At 48.4% G+C, this 22,575-nt stretch overlaps 1 protein-coding gene across 2 annotated transcripts in view; it reads left to right on the forward strand.

The window, feature by feature from the left end:
- Positions 1-4,355: 4,355 nt before the first annotated feature.
- USP4 (ubiquitin specific peptidase 4) overlaps positions 4,356-22,575 on the forward strand; it is a gene marked incomplete at both ends in the record, with an annotated part of 45,476 nt that continues 27,256 nt past the window's right edge. For both annotated transcript variants that reach the window (XM_080696111.1, XM_080696112.1), the window contains 6 exons: positions 4,356-4,456; positions 7,311-7,438; positions 11,605-11,735; positions 14,948-15,074; positions 15,735-15,880; positions 15,971-16,032. In XM_080696111.1, coding sequence (XP_080552237.1) covers positions 4,356-4,456; positions 7,311-7,438; positions 11,605-11,735; positions 14,948-15,074; positions 15,735-15,880; positions 15,971-16,032 — 695 coding nt within the window. The remainder of the gene's footprint in view (positions 4,457-7,310; positions 7,439-11,604; positions 11,736-14,947; positions 15,075-15,734; positions 15,881-15,970; positions 16,033-22,575) is intronic.

A 22,575-nucleotide genomic window follows, 5' to 3' on the forward strand; every position in this document is an offset into this window, starting at 1 on the left:
TACCATTCAACTGTAACTGCTCCTCTCCACAGGGCCCTGCCCACCGCACAGTGAATCAGCAGTTCCAGAGAATAATTAATTAACAAACCAGGCGGCCAGGCTGAGGCCCAGCCCTGGTAGAACTGGTATTCTTTGCTCTAAGAATTCCCAGATAGGCTTAGGTCATAGACCTTCTGAGAAAGGATGAGTCCTACTGTTACTCAGCCAGGTTCGAGAACTTTTAATTCCATAAACAGCAGAAGTACTGTTTATGTTTGTATTTTATTATTATTATTATTTTGGTGGTGTTGGGGGTGGAACCCAGGGGCTTTCCTACCTCCGGGCTACACTCCCAGACCTATTTTTATACTTTATTTAGAAACAGGGTCTCACTAAGTTGCGGAGAGCCTCACTAAGTAGCTGAGGTTGGCTACGAACCTGTGTTATCCTCCTGTCTCAACCTCCCAAAAACTGGGATTACAAGCATGAGCCACCATGCCCAGTTTATGTTTGTATTTTAAAACATTAAACCTAAACCGGGGGTGGTGGGCACACTTGTAATCCCAGCATTCAGGAGGCTGAGACCAGAGGATAGTGGTTTTCAGACAGTCTCAGCTACTTTGGGAGGCCCTTGGCAACTCAGTGAGACCTTGTTTCAAAAATTCAAAGACTAGCTGGTAGCCAGGTGTGGTAGCACATGCTTGTAGGCGTGGTGGCACACACTTGTAATCCCCGCACTTGGGAGGCTGAGACAGGAGAATTGTGGTTTGCGGCCAGCCTTATCTACTTAGTGAAGCCCTCTGAAACTTAGTGAGACCCTGTTTCAAAATAAAGAATAAAAAATAGGGCTGGGGAGGTAGTTCAAAGGTACAATGGCCCTGGGTTCCATCCGTAGTACCACACACACACACAAAAAAAAAAATTTAAATCTGATAAAATTAGTTCAGGCACTTTTGCACAGTTAGCCCTCTCCCATTTTTGTGGTACTAGAGATTGAATCCAGGGGATTCTACCTCTGGGTTACACCCCAGCCCTATTTCTTTTCTTTCTTTCTTTTTCAGTACTGAAGATTTAACCCAGGGATATTCTACCTCCAAGCTGCACCTCCAGCTCTATTTTTTATTCCTTATTTTTGAAACTGGGATTACAAGCGTGTACCACCATGCCCAGCCTCATTTTTTATTTTATTTATGTTGCAATACTGGAGATGGAACCCATAGGCATTCTACCGCTGAGCTACAGCCCCAGCCCTATTTCTTATTATTTTGAAACAGGGTCTCAGTGAGTTGCAGAGGGCCTAAGTAGCTGAGGCTGCAATCCTCCTGTCTCAGCCTCCTGAATGCCGGGATTATAAGCGTGCGCCACCACAGTTGGCTCTCTCTTTTTTTTTTTTCCTTTTTTTTTTTTTTGTACTACTGGGGATGAAACCCAGGGCCCTTCTACCTCTGAGAGACACCCCTAGCCCTATTTTTTATTCTTTATTTTGAAACTGGGTCTCACTGAGTTGCAAAAGTAGCTGAGACTGTCCACAAACCCAGATCCTCCTGTTTCGGCCTTCCAAATGCTGGGATTACAAGTGTGCACAACCACGCCCAGCTTTCATTTTTTATTTTTGAAAGAGGGTCTCGCTAAGTCGCTGAGAGCCTCACTAAGTAGCTGAGGCTGACTTCCAACCTGTGATCCTCCTGTTGCAGCTTCCCAAGTGCTGGGGTTACAGGTGTGAGCCACCACGTCTAGCCCCTCGTTTTATTTTGAAACCGGGTCTATGTTGCTATGCCACTTACTAAGTTGCTGAGACTGGTCTGGAATCTGCAATCCTCCTATCTTGGCCTTCCCAAATTCTGGGATTATAGGAGCTCGCCCTCTATGTGGGCTTTCATTCATTTATATGTTAGAAAATTTGGGAATAAAGAGAACACAGCTTGAGAGACCAGAACAAGCTTTTTAATTGGAGTAAAGCCTGGAGAAAGAGCCCAGGAGAGTCAGAAGAGCCCCCTTCCTTACAGACTAGGGCCTTTTTATGAAACATTAGGAGTGAAGGAGAGCAAAGCAATTTCTGATTGGTGAGCATGACGACAGGCCAGGAAAATTTATGGGGCGGGGGCAGGAAAATGGTTACAGGCATTTTCTCACTGCTCCTGGAGACCTTAGTTCTCGGCATCTTCTGGGCAGGCCCCAGTCAGACATCACAGTGCCCAAAGTTTATGCAAGAACTGTCTAGTGAAGCCTGCTACGGTGGTGCACAGTTCACCACCAGTCTCGGCTACTTACTGAGGTCCTCCACAATTTAGTGAGACCCTGTCTCAAAAGAAAGAATAAAAAATAGGGCTGAAGGTGTAGTTCAAAAGTAGAATGACTCTGGGTTCAATCCCCAGTACAAAAAAAAAGTACTGAGGCTGGCCTCAAACTGCATCCTCCTGTCTCAACTTCCCAAGTACCGGGGTCACAGGCACGGCCAACACTTCTGGGCTTCCTTTAGGATACTTTACTAGTCTGTGCTCTGTTGAACTGGCCTAACCTACTCTTGATCTTGCCCTGCTTTTCACATCTCTTCTGCTCTCTCCATTCTCTCCCCCCTCACCAATGTGCACCATCATCTCTGCTTCCAACTTTTTTTTTTGGGGGGTGGGGAGAATTGAACCCAGGGGCATTCTACCTCTGAGCTACACTCCCAATGGACTTTTCTACTTCTGGGTTAGACTCTCAGACCTATTTATATTTTATTTGGAAACAGGGTCTCACTAAGTTGCTGAGAGCCTCACTAAATAGCTGAGGCTGGCTTCGAATCTGTGCGATCCTCCTGTCTCAGCCTCCCAAGCGCTGGGATTACAAGCGTGTGCCACCACGCCCGGCCTTTACATTTTGTTTTGAAACAGGACTTTGCTAGATTGCTGAGAATTTTACTACTTTTTGAGTCTATTTTCAAACCTGAGATCCTACAGCCTCAGCCTCCCAAGTACTAGGATTGCAAGCGTGCGCCACCATGCCTGGCTTAAAACTCAACAATTCAGTGAGGTTCTCAGAAGTTTAGTAAGAGCCAGGCGTGGTGGCTCACGCTTGTAATCCCAGCATTCGGGAGGCTGAGACCTGAGAATCGCGGCTCGCAGACAGCTTCAGCTACTTAGGCCCTCTGCAGCTCAGTGAGACCCTGTTTCAAAATAAAGATAATAGGGCAGGGGCTGTAGCTCAGAGGTCGAATGCCCCTGGGTTCCGTCCCCACACCCGCTAAAAACAAAACAGGGCAGGGGTGCAGGGGTGTGGTTTAAGGCCCCGGGATTCTATCTCCAGTAGCCCCGCCACCAAAAAAAATTTGTGCTCAAAGGCTACTCAAGTCAAAGGCTTCCTTTCTCGTTGGCGTTGTGCCTGACACCTAATATTCCTCCATCCTTTAACAGCACTTGACATTTACTACTCGGCAAGAGGGTGATTTGCGAAAAGACCTCTTCTCAGACTGTAGGCGGGCAGGAACTGCGTCCTTTCCTTTGCGATGCTGAGGCGGGGCCGGGGCCGGGGCCGGGCTGGCTTTTCCGCGTAGCAGGAAGGCCGAGCGTCCCTGCGCTCACGACCGGGAAGGCCGAGCGTCCGTGACCGGGAATGCCGAGCGTCCCTGCGCTCACGACCGGGAATGCCGAGCGTCCCTGCGCTCACGACCGGGAAGGCCGAGCGTCCGTGACCGGGAAGGCCGAGCGTCCGTGCGCTCACGACCGGGAAGGCCGAGCGTCCGTGACCGGGAATGCCGAGCGTCCCTGCGCTCACGACCGGGAATGCCGAGCGTCCCTGCGCTCACGACCGGGAAGGCCGAGCGTCCGTGACCGGGAAGGCCGAGCGTCCGTGCGCTCACGACCGGGAAGGCCGAGCGTCCGTGACCGGGAATGCCGAGCGTCCCTGCGCTCACGACCGGGAATGCCGAGCGTCCCTGCGCTCACGACCGGGAAGGCCGAGCGTCCGTGCGCTCACGACCGGACACACTGTTCCAGGGTCAGGGTCAGATGGCTGTGCACCCAGCGGGGGCACACGCGCGCCCGCCTCGCCCGCGGCGGTCTCCCCGAGAAGGCCAGGGCCCCGTGAGGGTGGCGGGCGGCGCGGGGCGGGCGATCCCGCGCCCCGCCGTCCCGAGCCTCCTCAGAGCGGCGGGAGCACGCGGCCAGGCGCCCGGCCGCGCGGGAACGCGGGGCTCGCCCGGGCTGGGCGGCGGCGGCGCTCGGCGAGGGACGGCCCCGCGCTCGCGCCGTGCGTCGTGCGCCGTGCGTGCGCCGTGCGTGCGTCGCGCGTGCGTCGCGCGTGCGTCGTGCGTGCGTCGCGCGTGCGTGGGCGCGGCCCCGGCACGCCGTGCGCGGGGCGGATGTGCGGGCCGGCGGGGCCGGGCCGGCGGCGAGATGGCGGAAGGCCGGGGCTGGCGGGAGCGGCCGGACGTGGAGACCCAGAAGTCCGAGCTGGGGCCCCTGCTGCGGACCACGCTGCAGCGCGGCGCGCAGTGGTGAGGCGCGCCCGCCCGGGAGCGGCCGGCCGAGGGCGGCGCGCCGTGTCCGAGCCCACCGGGAGCCCACCGGGAGCCCACCGGGAGCCCACCGGGAGCCCACCGGGAGCCCTGGAGCCGGGGCGGCGGGCGGGGACCGCGCTGGGCATGGCGGAGTGCTCCCGGGACCGAGGAGTGGGACAGCCCTTGCCGCGAAGGAGTCGCCGCTGACCTTGGGCGAAGGGGTCCGCACCTCGCACGCCTTGGCCCGTACCTTTGAAGCCAGGGTAGCCATGTGTGGCTCGCCGCCCTCAGTGGGTGGAGGCCACGGTCAGGAGGAGACACTCTGTAACTCGGAAAGTGCCGAATAGGTGTCAAGGTCAGAAGCTGAACACATGTACTTAGAGCTCAGATTATTTTGGCAGCTTACGTCCAAAACAATTGTGGTGACTATCTAGGAGCAGGAGAGAAGGGTCGCCGAATCCTGGCGCAAGATAGACATGAGTTCAGGATTTAGAAGAGCGAGGAGGCGAAGAGGCCTCTCGCCGCATCGCCTTGTAGAAGGGACAGTACTTCCAGGAGTGAAGAAGCTCCTGGGTGGCTTTACCGTTGGAACCAGGGCGAAGCCCCGCGTTGCCTTAGGATTTGCATCTTTCTGTCTCAAACAAACCGTTGTATTGATTGACAGAGGACTTGAAACAAGGAAGAGAAACACGGTGAGGAGTTCAGGTATAGTTTTGTGGTGCTTATCTTGAGCTAGCCGATCTGTGAAAGGCGGGACAAATGGAGGTACTTTTGAAGTCATTCTGCAAAGAGATGATACATAAAGAATATTGAGCAAGTCAGGCTTGGTGCCCATGTAATACCAGTACTTGGGAGGCTGAGACAGGAGGAACCTGCAGATTCTGCCAGCCACAGCTACTTATGAGGCCCTTGGCAACTCAGTGAGAACGTGTTTCAAAATAAAGAATATATAATAGGGCTGCGGGTGTAGCTCAGGGGCAGAATGCCCCTGGGTTTAATTCACAGTAACACACACACACACACACACCCCTCAGCAGAAGTCTTTAAGTAAAATCACAGTAAAAAGTGTATGACTGGAGAGCCGAGAGTGGTGGCCCACGCTTGTAATCCCAACATTCGGGAGGCTCAAATGGGGGGATCACTCATTCCTAGACAGCCTCAGCAAATTAACAACATCCTGTTTCTAAATAAACTAAGAGCCAGGAGTGGTGGTGCATGCCTGTAAATACTTGGGAGGCTGAGGTAGGATCACAGGTTTGAGGAGAGCCTTGGCAAGTAGTGAGACTTATCAACCTAATAAGACCCTGCTTCAAAACAAAACATAAGGAGAATCCAGGGTTTGATTCAGAACTCATGGCTTCTCCAGTTTGCCAGCAAATCAATAAATTTCTATTTCCTTCTCTCCCCCCAAAAAACAAAACAAAAGATAAGGGCTGAGGGTGTAGCTCAGAGGTAGAATGCCCCTGAATTCAATCCCCAGTAACCCCTGGCACCTGATATGTGTGTGTGATATGTGTTATATATGTATACTGATTTGCTGATATTTAAGTATAGATAGCAATAATGATTGTGGAGCACAATCTTTTTTTTTTTTTTTCAGTACTTGGGATGGAACCGAAGGACATTCTGCCTTGGAGCCACACCCTAGCCCTATTTTTTAGTGTGTGTGTGTGTGTGTGTGTGTCGGGATAGAACCTGGGGCATTCAGTCTCTGAGCTAAACTCCCTGCCCTATTTTTTTATTCTTTATTTTGAAACAGGGTCTCACTAAGTTGTGGAGGGCCTCACTAAGTAGCTGAGGCTGTCCGTGAACTGTGATCCTCCCATCTCTGCCTCCCAAATGCTGGGATATAAGCATGCACCACCACGCTCAGCTTCCCTACCCTATTTTTTATTCTTTATTTTGAAACGGTCTCACTAAGTAGCTGAGGCTGTCCGTGAACCATGATCCTCCAGTCTCAGCCTCCCAAATCCTGGGATTATAAGCTTGCGCCACTACACCTGGCTGATGAGAGTCTTTCTACTTGCTAAGGCTGTCCTGGAACCTGCGATCCTCCTGTCTTAGCCTCCCAAGTACTGGGATTATGAGTGTGCACCATTGTGCTGGGCTACTTTTGATTTATTCATTTATTTTGGTGCTTGGGATTGAAGTCCAGGGGCATTCTACCTCCAGGCTACTTTCCCTAGAACTATTTTTTTTTTTTTTTTTAATTTGGGAACAGGGTCTTGCTAAGTTGTTGAGAGCCTCACAAAGTTGCTGATGCTGGCTTTGAACCTGTGATTCTCTTGTCTCATTTTCTCAAATTCTGGAATTACAGGTATACGCCACAAGTGTGTGCCTCCATGCCTGGCAGTATGTGTACATTTCTGAATGTCTTGTTTGGTACTCACTATCTGGTATTACCTTACCCTGTTTTCGGCAAAAAAAAAATTGATGTAATGCCAAGCAAAGCAGTGTAATCAAACTGCATAGCTAAACATTATGAAATTAGCGACATAGCAAATGTTATTTTACCTATAGAAAGATTCTATTTAAATAAGCATTTTTTATCCTTTGGTAGTACAGGGGATTGAATTCAGGGGTGATCTATTTCTGAGCTACATCTCCAGCCCTATTTTATTTTTATTTTGAAGAAAGGTCTTGCTAGGTTGATGACAGCCTCTTGCTGAAGCTGTCCTTGAACCTATAATTTTTCTTAGCCTCCCAAGTACTGGGATTTCAGGTATGTGGCTTAAATAAGCATTTTGAGGCTGATCACTAATTCTCCCTTGTTTATTCTTTTGTCTGCTTTTAGGTCTGGGAATTGAGCCCTGGGGCGTGTTCATTGTAATAAATTGTTCTTTCTTTCTAGGTATCTTATTGACAGCCGGTGGTTCAAGCAGTGGAAGAAGTATGTGGGCTTCGATAGTTGGGATATGTACAATGTGGGTGAACACAACCTGTTTCCCGGACCGATAGACAACTCTGGACTCTTCTCAGGTGCAGTATGCTGTTGGTTTTCTAGTTAATGCACATGGCAGTGGCATGTGGTTGTGTTTATCTGTAACATAGCTGTTGTGAAACCAGCTTTTGTAGTGCGAGGAGACAGAAACTAGTGTCCACAACGTGCATCTATAGCAGAAGTCTTTACAGCTCCATAATGAGAAGTTAAGCTACGCCAGGCGTGGTGGGCACACTTGTCATCCCCGCGCTGGGGAGGAAGAGCCAGGAGGATCGCGCAGGTTCCAAGCCAGCCGCGCGCGCTGGCTCAGGAGACCCTGTTTCCAAATAAAAATGTAAAAATAGGTCTGGGAGTGTAGCCTGGAGGTAGAAGGGCTTCCAGGAACCCCAGCACCACAAAAAATAAAGGAAGTTAAGCTACTTTTTTTCAAACTTAGCTGTTTCTCACAAGCTCAAGCTTCTAACATTTTAATTCTATCTTGTTTTGCAAATTCTGCTAGAGGTTTCAGGTTTCAATTAGCATATGGAAAGGAAAGAAATAGTATACACACACTCTTGTAATCCCCGCCCTTGGGAGGGGGAGACAGGAGGATCACTCAGGTTTGAAGCCAGCCACCCTGGCTTTAAGAGATCCTGTTTCCAAATTTAAAAATGTATAAAATAGGTCTGGGAGTGTAGACTGGAGGTAGAAGGGCTTTCAGGAACCCCAGTACCCCCCCACACAAAAGATACCGTTTTAAAATTGCATTTAAAATTTGAGAAGCCTTGTATGGTGGTACACATTTCTAATATTAGTAGTTGGGAGGCTGAGACAGCAGGATTGCAGGTTTGAGGCCAGTCTCAGTAGCAACTTAGTAAGACCCTTTTTTTTGTCTGTTTTTTTGTTTTTGTTTTTGTTTTTTTTTGGTACTGGGAATAGAACCCAGGGGCATTCGACCTCAGAGCTATACCCAAAGCTATACCCTTTTATTCTTTTTGTGTGTGTGTGTGTGTGTGGTACTGGGGTTCCTGGAAGCCCTTCTACCTCTGGGCTACACTCCCAGACCTATTTTATGTATTTTTTTTAATTTGGAAACAGGGTCTCTTAGCCAGCGCGGCTGGCTTTGAACCTGCGCAATCCTCCTGTCTCTGCCTCCCCAGCGCGGGGATTACAAGTGTGCGCCACCACGCCTGGCCTTATTCTTTATTTTGAAACAGGGTCTCACTGAGTTGCAAAGGGCCTAAGTAGCAGAGGCTGGCTGTGAACCCGGGTCCTCCTGTCTTAGCTTCCCAAATGCTGGAATTACAAGCATTTGCCACCATGGCTAGCTCAGCAAGACCTTGTTTTAAAATAAAAAATAAGTTGGGCATGGTGGCACATGCCTTTAATCTTAGTATTGGGTGGGTAGTTGAGATGGGATGATTACAGGCCCAAGATCAGCCTCTACAATTTATCAAGATGCTCAGAAGCCCATGAAACCTTGTTTGTTTCTTTCTTTCTTCCTTTGTCTTTGTTTTTCTTTCTCTTTTTCTGGGGGTATCTGGGGTTGACTTTAGGCATAGTTTACCTCCAAGCTGCATCCCTAGCCATTTAATTTCTTTTTTTTTAATTTTGAAACTGGCTAGGCATGGTGGTGCACATTTGAATTCCAATACTTGGGAGGCTGAGATAGAAGGATTGCAGGTTCGTGGCCAGCCTCAGACACTTAGTGAGTGCCTCAGCAACTTATTGAGACCCTATTTCAAAAATAGAGAATAAGCCGGGCATGTGGCGCATGCTTGTAATCTCAGCATTCCGGAAGCTGAGACAAGAGCATCGCGGTTCAGCCTCCCAAGTACTAGGATTACAAGTGTGTGCCACCACGCCTGGATTTTATTTTATTTTATTTATTTATTTATTTTTTTGCGGTACTAGGGATGGAACCAGGGGCATTCTACCTCCGAGCCACACTCCCAGCCCTACTTTTTATTCTTTATTTTGAAGTAGGGTCTCACTGAGTTGCAAAGGGCCTCACTAAGTAGTAGCTGAGAGTGGCTTCTAACTGCCATCCTCCATTCTCCACATCCTGAATGCTGGGATTACAAGCATGCGCCACCACTCCCAGCTTTAGCCTATCTTCTTTTTTTTTTTTTTTTTTTTTTTTGGTGGTACTGGGGTTCCTGGAGCTCTTCTACCTCCAGGTTACACTCCCAGACCTATTTTTACATTTTTATTTGGAAACAGGGTCTCCTAAGCCAGCGCGCGCGGCTGGCTTCGAACCTGCACGATCTTCCTGTCTCTGCCTCCCAAGCGCAGGGATTACAAGCGTGCGCCACCACGCCTGGCCTTTATCCTATCTTTTTAATCTTTTTTTTTTTTTTTTTTTTGGTGGTACTGGGGATGGAACCCTTCTACCTCCAGGATACACTCCCAGACCTATTTTATATTTTTTAAATTTGGAAACAGGGTCTCTTAAGCCAGCGAGGCTGGCTCCGAACCAGCACCATCCTCCTGTCTCCGCCTCCCAAGCGCGGGGATTACAAGCATGAGCCACCATGCCTGGGTTATTCTTAATTTTGAAACAGGGTCTCACTAAGTTGTGGAGGGCCTCACTAAGTAGCTGAGGCTGTCTCTGAACTGTGATTCTCCTGTCTCAGCCTCCCGAATGTTGGGATTACAAGTGTGCGCCACCACACCCAGCTACCCTTTAGTTTGAAATAGGGTCTCACTGAATCGTAAAGGGCCTCACTAAGTAGCTCAGACTGTCCGCAAACCGCCATCCTCTCTCAGCCTCCCAAATGCTGGGATTATAAGTGTGTGCCACCAAGTTCAGTTTTGATTTTTATTTTGAGACAGTCTCCCTAGGTTAGTTACCCAGGCTGGCCTCAGACTTGCCATCATTATACTTCGGGCTCCCAAGCTAATTCTTTTTGCCTCAGATAGGGTCTCCCTGTATCCCCTAAACTTGCCTTGAACTCCTGAGTCAAGTGGCACCTTCCCATGACGAGCAGCTGGTACTACAGCTGCACTCTACCACACCCAGATTTCTTCTCCCTGTATTTATAAAAGTTTTTTATTTTTTTATTTTTATTTTTATTTTTGGTAGTACTGAGCATGGAACCCAGGGATTTCCTACCTCCGGACTAACTCACAGACCAATTTTATAGTTTTATAGTTTTATAGTTTATTTATTTATTTATTTTATTTTTTTGTGGTACTTGGGGGTGGGACCCAGGGGCCTTCTACCTCTGGACTACACTCCCAGCCCTATTTTATGTTTTATTTGGGAACAGGGTCTTACTAGGTTGCTGAGAGCTTCACTAAGTAGCTGAGGCTGGCTTCGAACCTGTGCGATCCTCCTGTCTCAGCCTCCCAAGCGCGGGAATTACCAGCGGGTACCACCACGCCTGGCGAAATAAAAGTTTTTTATAAAATGTTTGGAAACATGAGTAAAGACAGAGCAGTCAGGTCTGTGTTATGGCCAGTGACGGGATTTTGGAATTTTACCCTTATTTCTGGTAATACTTTCCCTGTTTCTGAAAAATACATGAGAATCATGTAAAACAAGTTGGGATACTTGTGGCCTCTAATACCAGTTATTCAGAAGGTATAGGCTGCAGGATCCCAAGTTGTAGGCCAGTCTTGAGCAAGTTGCCAAGGCTCTGTCTCAAAAGAATAAACACAGCCGGGCGTGGTGGCGCATTCTTGTCATCCCAGCATTTGGGAGGCTGAGACCAGAGGATCGCGGTTCGCAGACAGCCTCAGCTACTTAGGCCCTCTGCAACTCGGTGAGACCCGGTTTCAAAATAAAGAATAAAAAATAGGGCAGGGGCTGTAGCTCGGAGGTCAAATGCCCCTGGGTTCCATCCTCAAACCCGCAAAAAAAAAAAAATAAAATAAAATAAAATAAAAACAGATGAGGGATGTAATTATGTACTATGTTTGAGGCCCTGGGTTCAATCCCAGTACTGGAAAATCCAAAGCCAAGCAAACTGAGCTTGGCACATGCCTGTAAGCCCAGCACTTGGGAGGCTGAGACAGAAGGGTCAAGGACAGCATGAGCAAGTAGTGAGGCTAATCAGCTGAGCCAGATCCTGTTTCAAAGTAAAAATAAAATAGGGCTGGGGTATAACTCAGGGTAGAGTGACTCGGTTCAACCCCAGCACCAAAACAGAAACACAAATGGCACAAGAAGGAACATTTCTGAAGAGAACAGTGAGTGAGGTTTGTGCTGTGTCCTTTCCAGATCCTGAGCGTCAGACCTTGAAAGAGCACTTGATTGATGAGCTGGACTACGTGCTGGTCCCCACCGAGGCCTGGAATAAATTGTTAAATTGGTATGGCTGTGTGGAAGGCCAGCAGCCCATTGTCAGAAAGGTGAGTGCGAATCGTTACTCCGGCTGGTGTCTGCGGCTGTCCGTGAGGGACCTCGACTGGTGTAGGCTTCCTGAGACGCTGAACATACCTAGAGGCCCAGGGGCAAGTTCTGGATCTTTAGGGCTCTGGTCCTGAGCGCTGGTCATGGCGAGTGAGGGTGCTCCCTTTGCGTGCTGTGAGTGAGCTGCCTCGTGGCTGTGGACTCCAGTGCTGCTCTGCGAACACTTCCTGAAAGACGTATGTGAGAAAGTCCCCTCGGCTGTGTGGACGCACAGCAACGTGCAGCTCCTTGTCTATTATAAAAATTTCTGGAGCCGAGCATGGTGGCCTCGCCTGTGATCCCAGCTTGGGAGGCTGAGACAGGAGAATCGTGCAGGTTCGAAGCCAGCTTCAGCTACATAGGCCCTCAGCACCTTAGCGAGACCCTGTTTCCAATAAAATAGAAAATAGGTCTGGGAGTGTAGCCCGAAGGCAGAAAGCCTCTGGGTTCCATCCGTAGCACCACAAAAAATAAAAATTAAAAAATGAGGAGGTCTGGGTTGTAGCTCAGTGTTAGAATGGGTTCAATCCTTAGCACCAAAAAAATAAAAACTTTGTAGGGTAGAGATGTAACTCAATGGTATATCACTTGGCTGAAACGCACAACAAAACATAAACCAGAACCACAAACCCTTCCTCCGGGCTACACTCCCAGACCTATTTATATTTTATATTTCATATTTTATATTTTTTTATTTGGAAACAGGGTCTCTTTAAGCCAGGAAGGCCTCTGCCTCCCAAGCACGGGGATTACAAGTGTGCGCCACCACGCCTGGCTAAACCACTACCTCTTATTCATTCAGTAGTTGTTATGTGTCTGGTGGTACTTAGGATTGAACCCAGGGGCATTCTACTGTTAAGATATATTCTAAACCCTTTTTTTTTTTTGGCTCTATTGGGGATTGAACCCACCAGCATTCTACCTCCAAGCTATTATCTCCAGCCCTATTTTTTATTCTTTTTTTTTTTTTTTTTGGTGGTGCTGGGGATGAAACCCAGGGGCCTTCTACCTTTGGGCTATACTCCCAGACCTATATAATTTTTCATTTGGAAACAGGGTCTCAGTAAGTTGCTGAGAGGCTCACTAAGTAGCTGAGGCTGGCTTCGAACCTGTGCGATCCTCCTGTCTCAGCCTCCCAACCGCTGGGATTACAAACGTGTGCCACCACGCTCGGCCTTTTATTCTTTATTTGGAAATAGGTAATAGGTTCTCACTAAGCTACAGGGGGCCTCAATAAGTAGGCCAGCTAAGGCTGACCGTAAACCTGTGATCCTTCTGTCTCAGCCTCCCCATTTGTGTGTGTGTGTGTGTGTGTGTGTGTGTGTGTGTGTGTGTGTGTGTACGCGTGCGTGATACTGGGGATAGAACCCAAGGCATTCTACCTTCAAGCTAGACCCCCCTGCCCTATTTTTTTATTCTTTATTTTGATACAGAGTCTCACTGAGTTGCAGAGGACCTCACTAAGTAGTCAAGGCTGACTGTGAACCGTGATACTTATGTCACAGCCTCCCAAATGCTGGGATTACAAGCGTGGGCCACCATACCCAGCTTCCAGACCTTTGTGGGTTTAGGGATGGAACCCATGGGCATTTGATCTCTGAGCTACACCCCCTGCTCTATATTTTATTCTTTATTTTTGAAAAGGGTCTCACTAAGTTGCGGAGGGCCTAAGTAGCTGAGGCTGGCTGCAAACCATGATCCTCCGGTCTCAGCCTCCCTAATGCTGGGATTACAAGTGTGTACCACCACACCAGAGTCCAGTCCTATTTTTAACTGTTTTATTATTATTATTATTATTATTTTATTTATTTATTTATTTATTTTTTTTTCTGTACTAGGGATGGATCCTAGGGGCATTCTACCTACCTCTGAACTACACCCTCAGTCCTACTTTTTATTATTTCTTTTGAAACAGAGTCTCACTGAGTTGCAAAGAGCCTCACTAAGTAGCTGAGGCTGGCCTCAAACAGCGATCCTCCAGTCTTAGCCTCCCGAATGCTGGGATTACAAGCATGCGCCACTACTCCTGGCTTACCTCCATTTTGAAACAGGGTTTCACTAAGTAACAGAGGGCCTCACTAAGTAGCTGAGGTTGTCTGTGAATCTGCTATCCTCCTGTCTCAGCCTCCCAAGTACTGGAATTACAAACATGCGCCACCATGCCCAGTCCTATTTTATTTTATTTATTTTTTGAGGTACTGAGGATTAAACCTAGGGGCATTCTACCTCTGAGCCATACCCCAGCTCTATTTTCTTTTTTTGCAGCAGCGCTGAGAGTAGAGCCCAAGGCCATTCAACCTCTGAGTTACATACCCTCAGCTCTATGTTTTATTCTTTTGTTTTGAAACAAGGTCTCACTAAGTAGCTGAGGCTGTCCACCAACCTGCGATCCACCTGCTTAGCCTCTCAAGTATTGGGATTACAAGTGTGTGCCACCACGCCTAGCTTCAGCCCTATTATTTTTTATTTTGAAGCAGGGTCTCGCTATGTTACCCTGTTCTATCCTTGAATTTGAGATTCTGCTATCTCAGTCTCCCAAGTACTGGTATTACAAGCACGTGCCACCACACCAGCTTTAATTTCTTATTTGGAAACATTTCTCATTAGTGAGGCCTCTGCAACTTATTTCAAAATAAAGAATAAAAATAAAAATAGAATAAAAAAGAATAAAAATAGAGCTCATCATGTAGCTCAGAAGTAAAATACCCCTGGGTTTAATCCCCAGTATCGAATGGGGGGGGGGGGACATTGGGCCCAGGGGCATTCTACCTCTGAGCTATGCCTCCAGTCCTTTTTTTTTTATTTATTTATTATTTTTTAACTTTGAAACAGAGTCTCAGCTAGGGTGGTGCACGCTTGTAATCCCAGCATTCAGGAAGCCGAGACTGGAGGAATACAGTTTGTAGACAGTCTCAGCTACTTAGTGAGGCCCTTTGCAACTCAGTGAGATCCAGTTTCAAAATAAAGAACAACAACAAAAAAATAGGGCTGGGGGTGTATCTTGGAGGTAGAATGCCCCTGGTTCCATCGTCAGTACCACCAAAAAAAAAAAGGAAAAATAGAGGTGAAGTTGTCGCTGAGAGGCAGAGAGCCACTGGATTCAATCCCCAGTACTACAGAAAGAGCAAGCAGAGGCCGCGGTGGAAGCCTGCCCTCGCCCTCGCCTCTGCAGGTTGTGGAGTACGGCCTGTTAGTCAAGCAGTGCAAGGTGGAGGTGTATCTGCTGGAACTGAAGCTTTGTGAGAGCAGCGACCCCACCAACGTGCTGAGCTGCCACTTCAGCAAGACAGACACCATTGGTGAGCAGCAGGCTGGACTGGGCATGGGGGCTGCGGGTGGGAGCTGGTGTTCTCTAGACTTGTGCCCAGGTGATCACAGGTTGCTTTGCTGCTTTGCTACTTCTGACTTGGGAGCCCTCTCCCCAGGAGGTAATCGTGGAGGCCACATCTGGGAATCATGCTGTAAAAAGCAGTGTACAAACCTGTCCCCACTTATTTGTCAAGGGGAGGTCAAAAGTCATTCATTAAAGCTTGGTGTGGCGGCACGTGCTTGTAATCTCAGTATTTGGGAGGCTGAGACTGGAGGATCGCAGCTTATCCTCCAGCCTCAGCTACTTGGGCCCTCCACAACTTTAGTGAGAGCCAATTTTAAAATAAAGAATAGAAAATAAGGCTTGGGGTGTAGCTTGGAGGTCGAATGCCCCTGGGTTTTATCCCCAGTACCACACACACACACAAACCACACAATATGAGCATGGGTGACTGCAGTATTTGGCAGGCTGAGACCGGAGGATTGAGATGCCAGGCCTGCCTTGGCCGTTTAGCAAGATCCTGTTCCCAGACGAAAGGGGTGGGTGGAGCTCAGGTGCATTATTCCTTTGTAGAGGCTTTGCCCTGCCTTCGCTGTCTCTAGCTTTGCATCTGGAGCAGGCCCTGTTTGATGTTTCTCCATGTCCATAGCAACCATCGAGAAGGAGATGCGGAAGCTGTTCAACATCCCTGCGGAACGGGAAACACGGCTCTGGAACAAATACATGAGTAACGCCTACGGACAGCTGAGCAAGCTGGACAACACCATCCAGGATGCGGGGCTGTACCAGGGTCAGGTAGGAGGGCCCGTCCACGCCCGGCGGGCAGCTGTGGCAAGCGCGTCAGCAGCGGCGGGTCGCCCTTCCCTCACCGGCTCCCTCCCTCAGGTGCTGGTCATTGAGCCCCAGAATGAGGATGGCACGTGGCCGAGGCAGACCCCACCGCCACTGTGAGTGCACGCTTCCTCCCTGGGCGGGGCCTGCAGGCGGGGTGGGGCGTTCTTCCCTAAGGCAGTTGCTTATAGAGGAAAACTGTCCTGAATGGGATGGAAAATGACAGGGTGCGCAGTCCTGGAGAAGCGCCCAGCCTTTGGTGAGCAGTGCTGGGCAGCTGCCGGGGACCTGAGGGCACCTCAGCGAGGCTGCAGCCTCTGCTTATTGAGAGAGAAGGAAGGACGAGCAGGCCGGGGCCTGGCATCCGCCATGCCAGGGGAGGGCTTTGTGTTTCCAGCTCCTTCATTTTCTTACCCGTGCTTAGAGACATTGAGGGAAGGCGAAGGGCTTCCGAGTGGGGTTTTGTATGACTTAAGCTGACGTGTGATCTCCCCCAGTCCACTCCATGGCCTCTTGCTCACTGTTGACTTCAGTCAGGCCTTAGACTCTGTACAAAGCGATGGACTCAGCGTGTTTTCCAGCGTTTTTTGGAAAACACGCACAAAGACAAAGCAGTCGGCAAGCAGTTTGAAGAGTTTTACAGACCCCTCACATCCAGGTGTGGACGCCACTTGTAAACAACCCTGCCCCTGCTCTCGCCTGGCTGCCCACCTCCCTGTCCCTAGAGCTGTCAATAGGTAAAGTCACAAAGATTGCGGACGCGCTTAAGTTAGCCACATTGAGATGGCAGGTGATGTAGCTGGGTCAGCTCTATAATCAGAGGGTCCCATGAGTGGAAGGGAGGCTGGAGCGTCAGGAGAGGAAGTGCGTTGTGGGCGACGGAAGCAGAGTCGGGATGAAGCAGGAGGCACCCGACAGGGAGCCCCTCGCAGTCCTTGAGGTCTCCGCACGGGAGCGCACCCGCCCAACACCTGAATCTAGCTCACAGGGCATCAGTTTGGATTTTTGACTTCCAGAATTTCAAGATAAAAAAAAATCTGTGAGTTGGGTGTGGTGGTGCATGCTTGGGATCCCAGTACTTGGGAGGCTGAGACAGGAGAATTGCAGGTTCAGAGCCAGCGTCAGCAATGTAGCGAAGCTCTCAGCAACTTAATGAGACCCTGTTTCCAAATAAGAAATCGGGCTGGAGGTGTAGCTTGGAGGTAGAATGCTTCTGGGTTCAATCTCCAATATTCCCTCCACCCCCTAAAAAAATACCAACAAATAATGTGTGCTGTTTAAGTCTCTGAGTTTGTGAGTGTGTGGCCACTGCAGCAGGAAATGAACATACAAGCCCAGCAGTCAGTTTCCTTCTTGGTACTAGAAATGCAAGAGAACTGAAGAAACCCAGCCTGTGGACCGGCTGGGAGGCGACGGGCGATGGGTTCTCGCCTTTCTTCTCTCGTCATTCTCGCACCTGAGCCACAAGTCATGGCACTGGGGGTTTTTTGTTTTTAAATAAGAGAGTATTACTTCTTTTTAGAAAAAGAATATTACTTTTTTTTTTTTTTTAGAGAATATTACTTTTAGGAAAGTACAGTTGAGAAAGTGCCATGATAGAGGGTTACATTCCATAGGAAGGTTCTGGACCGGTCTGTTTCTAGAAGTGGAAAGTGGTCAGCAGAGCTTTTAGAAAAGAGACTTGAGAGCTGGGCGTGGTGGCACATGCTTGAAATCCCAGGACTTGGGAGGCTGAGACAGGAGGATCTCAGGTTCGAGGCCCCCTCAGCTACTTAGTGAGGCCCTCTGCAACTTAGTGAGACCCTGTTTAAAAATTAAGAATTAAAAATAAAAAATTAAAAATAGGGCTGGGGAGCCAGGTGTGGTGGCGCACACTTGTAATCCCAGCACTTGGGAGGCTGAGACAGGAGGATTGTGCAGGTTCGAAGTCAGACTCAGCTACATAGTGAGGCTCTCAGCAACTTAGTGAGACCATTTCCAAATAAAATATAAAATAGGGCTGAGGATGTAGCTCGGAGATAAAAGGACCCTGGATTTCATCCTCAGTACCAAAAAAAAAAAAAATAGGGCTGGGGGTATAACTCAGAGGTCAAATGCCTCTGCAAAAATAGACAAATAAAATAAATAAGTAAAAAGAAAAAAGAAAAGAGACATGAGGCTTGCTGAGTGAGTGGCCCCACAGGGTGTGTCCTGAGCCCGCTCTTCTCCCCACTCCCTCACATGAAACTAGGCACCATGGGAGATGCTGAAGACACAGACACACTGAGAGGAGAAAGCTGTGTTCCCAAGGAGGAGAGGAGATAACTAACAGGCATGGCTGGGTGTGGTGGCACACCTGTAATTCCATTATTTGGGAGGCTGAGACAGGAGGATCACAGCTTTGAGGCCATCGGCCCTCAGCAACTTGATGAGACCCTCTTTCAAAATAATTAAAAATTAGGCTGGGAGTGTAGCTTTGAAATAGAATTCCCCCGAGTTAAATTCCCAGTACCCTCAAAAAAAAAAAAAAAAAAATTACTGTGTCCTAAGTTGTTTGTTTGTTTGTTTTTGAAAGGGGAAGTATAGCTGAGAGGGAATCTATTTCTCCTGGGTTCATCTCCAGTACAAGTAATTAAATACATAAAATGTAGAATATTGTGTCCTGCTACGTTATTTAAATCTAAAGGTGAGATAATTTTTCTCTGGTGGGCTTTTCCACAAAGAACTTGAAAACCTTGTGGGAACCGGGTGTATTGGTGCACGCTTGTGATCCCAGTTCTTAGGAATCTGAGACAGAAGGACCATGGGTTTACTGTTTGCCTCAGCAACTTAGTGAAACCCTGCTTCAAAATAAAAAATAAAATAGGACTGGAGGTGTAGCTCAGAGATGGGACAGCCTGCAGTCAATCGACAGTATCCAACAACAAAAAAGTAAAGAAAACGTCATAGAAAAGTACTGTTAGAGCCGGGCGTCATGGCGCACACTTGTCATCCCCGCGCTTGGGAGGCTGAGACAGGAGGATCGCACAGGTTCAAAGCCAGCCTCAGCTACTTAGTGAGGCTCTCAGCAACTTAGTGAGACCCTGTTCCCAAATAAAGTATAAAATAGGTCCGGGAGCATGGCCCAGAGGTAGAAAGCCTTTGGGTTCCACCCCATGTACCACCAAAAAAAAAAAGTACTGCTACAGACCAGCAGCCTGTAGTGAAAGTGATGGAGTGTGAGCAAGAACACAGAGACCAAGGACTCTGGATCAGGAGGCCAGGAGCTCATGACTTGGGAGTAAACACCCCTTCCACCCCCGTGCTGGGGTGGAAGCCAGGGCATCTCTGCCGAGCTACAACCTCAGCCTTATGTTCTTTATTTTGAAACAGGGTCTCACTAAGTAGCTGAGGCTGGCAGCGAAGATCCTTCTGTCTCAGCCTCCCAAGTACTGGGCTTACATGTGCCACTGTGCCTGGCATAAGCAAAGATTTCTAACACAAGACACAGTACTGCAAGCTATAGAGAAATGAACAGCATTTTATTTTTTTTTTGTTGTTTTTTTTTTGGTGGTGCTGGGGATGGAACCCAGGGGCCCTCTACCTCTGGGTTACACTCCCAGACCTATTTTATATTTTATTTGGAGACAGGGTCTCTTAAGCCAGCTGAGGCTGGCTTCAAACCTGCACCATCCTCCTGTCTTAGCCTCCCAAGTGCACGGATTACAAGCGTGCGCCACCACACCAGGCTTATGAACAGCATTTTAAATTAAGAATGTTCACTGAAGCCGGGCCTCGTGGCGCACGCTTGTAGTCCCTGTGCTTGGGAAGCTGAGACAGGAGGATCACACAGGTTCAAAGCCAGCCTCAGCTACTTAGTGAGGCTCTCAGCAACTTAGTGAGACCCTGTTTCCAAATAAAATATAAAATAGGTCTGGGAGTATAGCCCGGAGGTAGAAATCCTCTGGGTTCCATCCCCAGTCCCCCCCCCCCCAAAAAAAATAAAAAGAATGTTCACTGAGAATTAGGTCAGTGGTAGAGCACAGGCTTAGCTTGCACAAGGCCCTAGGTTCAGTCCTCATCATCAAAATAATTAATTTTGAGCCAGGTGTGGTGGCTCATGCTTGTAATCCCAGCATTCGGGAGGCTGAGACCGGAGGATTGCTGACAGCCTCAGCTACTTAGTGAGGCCCTTTGCAACTCAGACCCTGTTTCAAAATAAAGAATAAAAAATATGGCTGGGGGTGTAGCTCGGAGGTAAAATGTCCCTGGGTTCCATCCCCAGTACCGCGCGCGCACACACACACACACACACACACACAAAGTAAAAAGGCATGGTGGCACACACCTATAATCCCAGCAACTCAGGAATCTCAGGCAGGAGTATCACAGGTTCTAGGCCAGCCTGAAACACAAAGCAGGACAGCTGCGATTCTGTTGATAAAAATGTAATAGCTTGTTGGGCTTGGTGGCGCGCACTTATAATCCCAGTGCTTGGGAGGCTGAGACAGGAGGATCGCTCAGGTTCACAGCCAGCCTCAGCTGCTTAGTGAGGCTCTCAGCAACTTAGTGAGACCTTGCTTCTAAATAAAGTATAAAATAGATCCGGAAGTATAGCCCTCAGTCACACACACACACACACACACACACACACACACAGACACACACACACGGTAATATCTAGCCGGGCGTGGTGGCACATGTTTATAATCCCAGTATTGGGAGGCAGAGACAGGAGGATTGCAGGTTCATAGCCAGTCTTGGCAACTTGTGAGACCACCACCCTGTGCAATTTAGTCAGACCCTGTTTCAAAATAAAGAATAAAATAGGGCTGGGGGTGTAGCTGGAGGTAGAATGCCCCTGGGTTCAGTCCAGTACTGCAAAATAAATAAAGCTTAATAGCAGTATGGCAAGTGCAAAGTCCAACTACTTGGCAAGCTGAGACAGGAAGATCACAGGTTCGAGGCCAGCTGTGACAACTTAGCAAGACCCTGTTTCAAAATAAATAAAATAGGGCTGTGGGTATAGCTCAGAGGTAGAACCACCCTCTAGGTTCTCTCCCCAGTACTACCACCAAAACCAGCAGCTTAATAGCAGGCAAAATAATGTCTGGGACTCAAGGTCATGAGAGTGCTGCCTTTTGAGGGAACTGTGGTAGCTGTAGGGAGCAGGAGGACGCCTGAGGCTGTCCTCCCAGATCCATATACTGCTTTCGTGATGGACTCATTCAGAATGAACTCCATGGTTTTGGTGCACTCGTGACCTGCAGACTTTTCTATGTAATACTTCAGTATGGAGTTTAGTCAGAGCTGGGTACAGTGGCACGTACCTGTTTCCAAATAAGAAATCATACTGGGGTAGGCGTGTAGCTTGAAGGTAAAATGTCTCTGGGTTCAATCCCCAGTACCAATAAATAAATAAATAAATAAATAAATAAATAAATAAATAAATAATTTTTGGGCCTGGTGGCGTACTCTTAATAATCTCAAGATTTGGGAGGCTAAGACTGGAGGATTGAAGGTTCATGGCCAGCTTCAGTAACTTGGTGAAGCCCTTTGCAACTTAGCGAGACCATTTCAAAGTAAAAAGGCTGAGATGTAGCTCAGTGTAATGCTTGGCGTGTACGTCTGTATGTGGCTCTGGGAACTGAGCCCAGGGGCATTCTGCCTCCAAGCTATACCTCCAGCCCTGATTTATTTTTATTGTTGACACAGGGTCTCATTCAGTTGCTCAGCATCTCACCACGTACTGAGGCTGTCCTCAGACCTGGGATTCTCCTGTCTCGGCTTCCCAAGTACTGCTATTATAGGCATGGGCCACCATGCCCAGCAATGTCCTAGACTTGATCTCCAGTACTACAAATGACAAAACCAACAAGCAAAGTCAAGATTAAAAAAAATAGGGCCGGGGGTATAGCTTAAATGTTGAGTTCTTCTCTGAGCGTCCTGGGTTAGCTGGGAGTGATGATGCAGGCCTGTAATACCAATTCTTTAGAGGCTGAGACAGTCGCATCCCAGGTTTGAAGACAGCATAAGCAAATAGATTCTTCAAAATATATTTTCTTTGCTTTTTCTTTTTTTTTTTTTTTGTGGTATTGGTGTTCCTGGAAGCCCTTCTACCTCTGGGCTACACTCCCAGACCTATTTTATATTTTGAAACAGGGTCTCGTAAGCCAGCGCGGCTGGTTTCGAACCTGCGCGATCCTCCTGTCCCTGCCTCCCAAGCGCGGGGATTACAAGCGTGTGCCACCACGCCCGGCTTCAAAATATATTTTCAAAATAAAAATTTTGACCCTGTTTTTAAATAAAAACAGCTGGGTGTGTTTGTGTTGTATTCCCAGTACTTGGGAGGTTTGACGCCAGCCTGGCTTGTTTTGTTTTGTTTTGTTTGTGGTACTGTGGATGAAACCCAGGGGCATTTTATCTTGGAGCTACACTCCCTGCCCTATTTTTTATTCTTTATTTTGAAGCAGGGTTTCACTGACTTGCAAAGGGCCCTGGTAAGTAGCTGAGGCTGTTCATAAACTGATCCTCCTGGCTCAGCCTCCCAGATGCGGGGTTACAAGTGTGTGCTTCCGGCTCGCTTTTATTTTACTTTTGAGATAGAGTTGCAGAATTGCCCAGGCTGGCCTCAAACTTGGAATCTTTCTGCCTCAGCCTCCCAGTAACTGGGATCATGAGCATGGGCCACCACACCTGGC

The sequence above is a fragment of the Muscardinus avellanarius genome (genome assembly GCF_963383645.1).
Source record: "Muscardinus avellanarius genome assembly, chromosome: 5".
Classification (NCBI taxonomy): Eukaryota; Metazoa; Chordata; class Mammalia; order Rodentia; family Gliridae; genus Muscardinus; species Muscardinus avellanarius.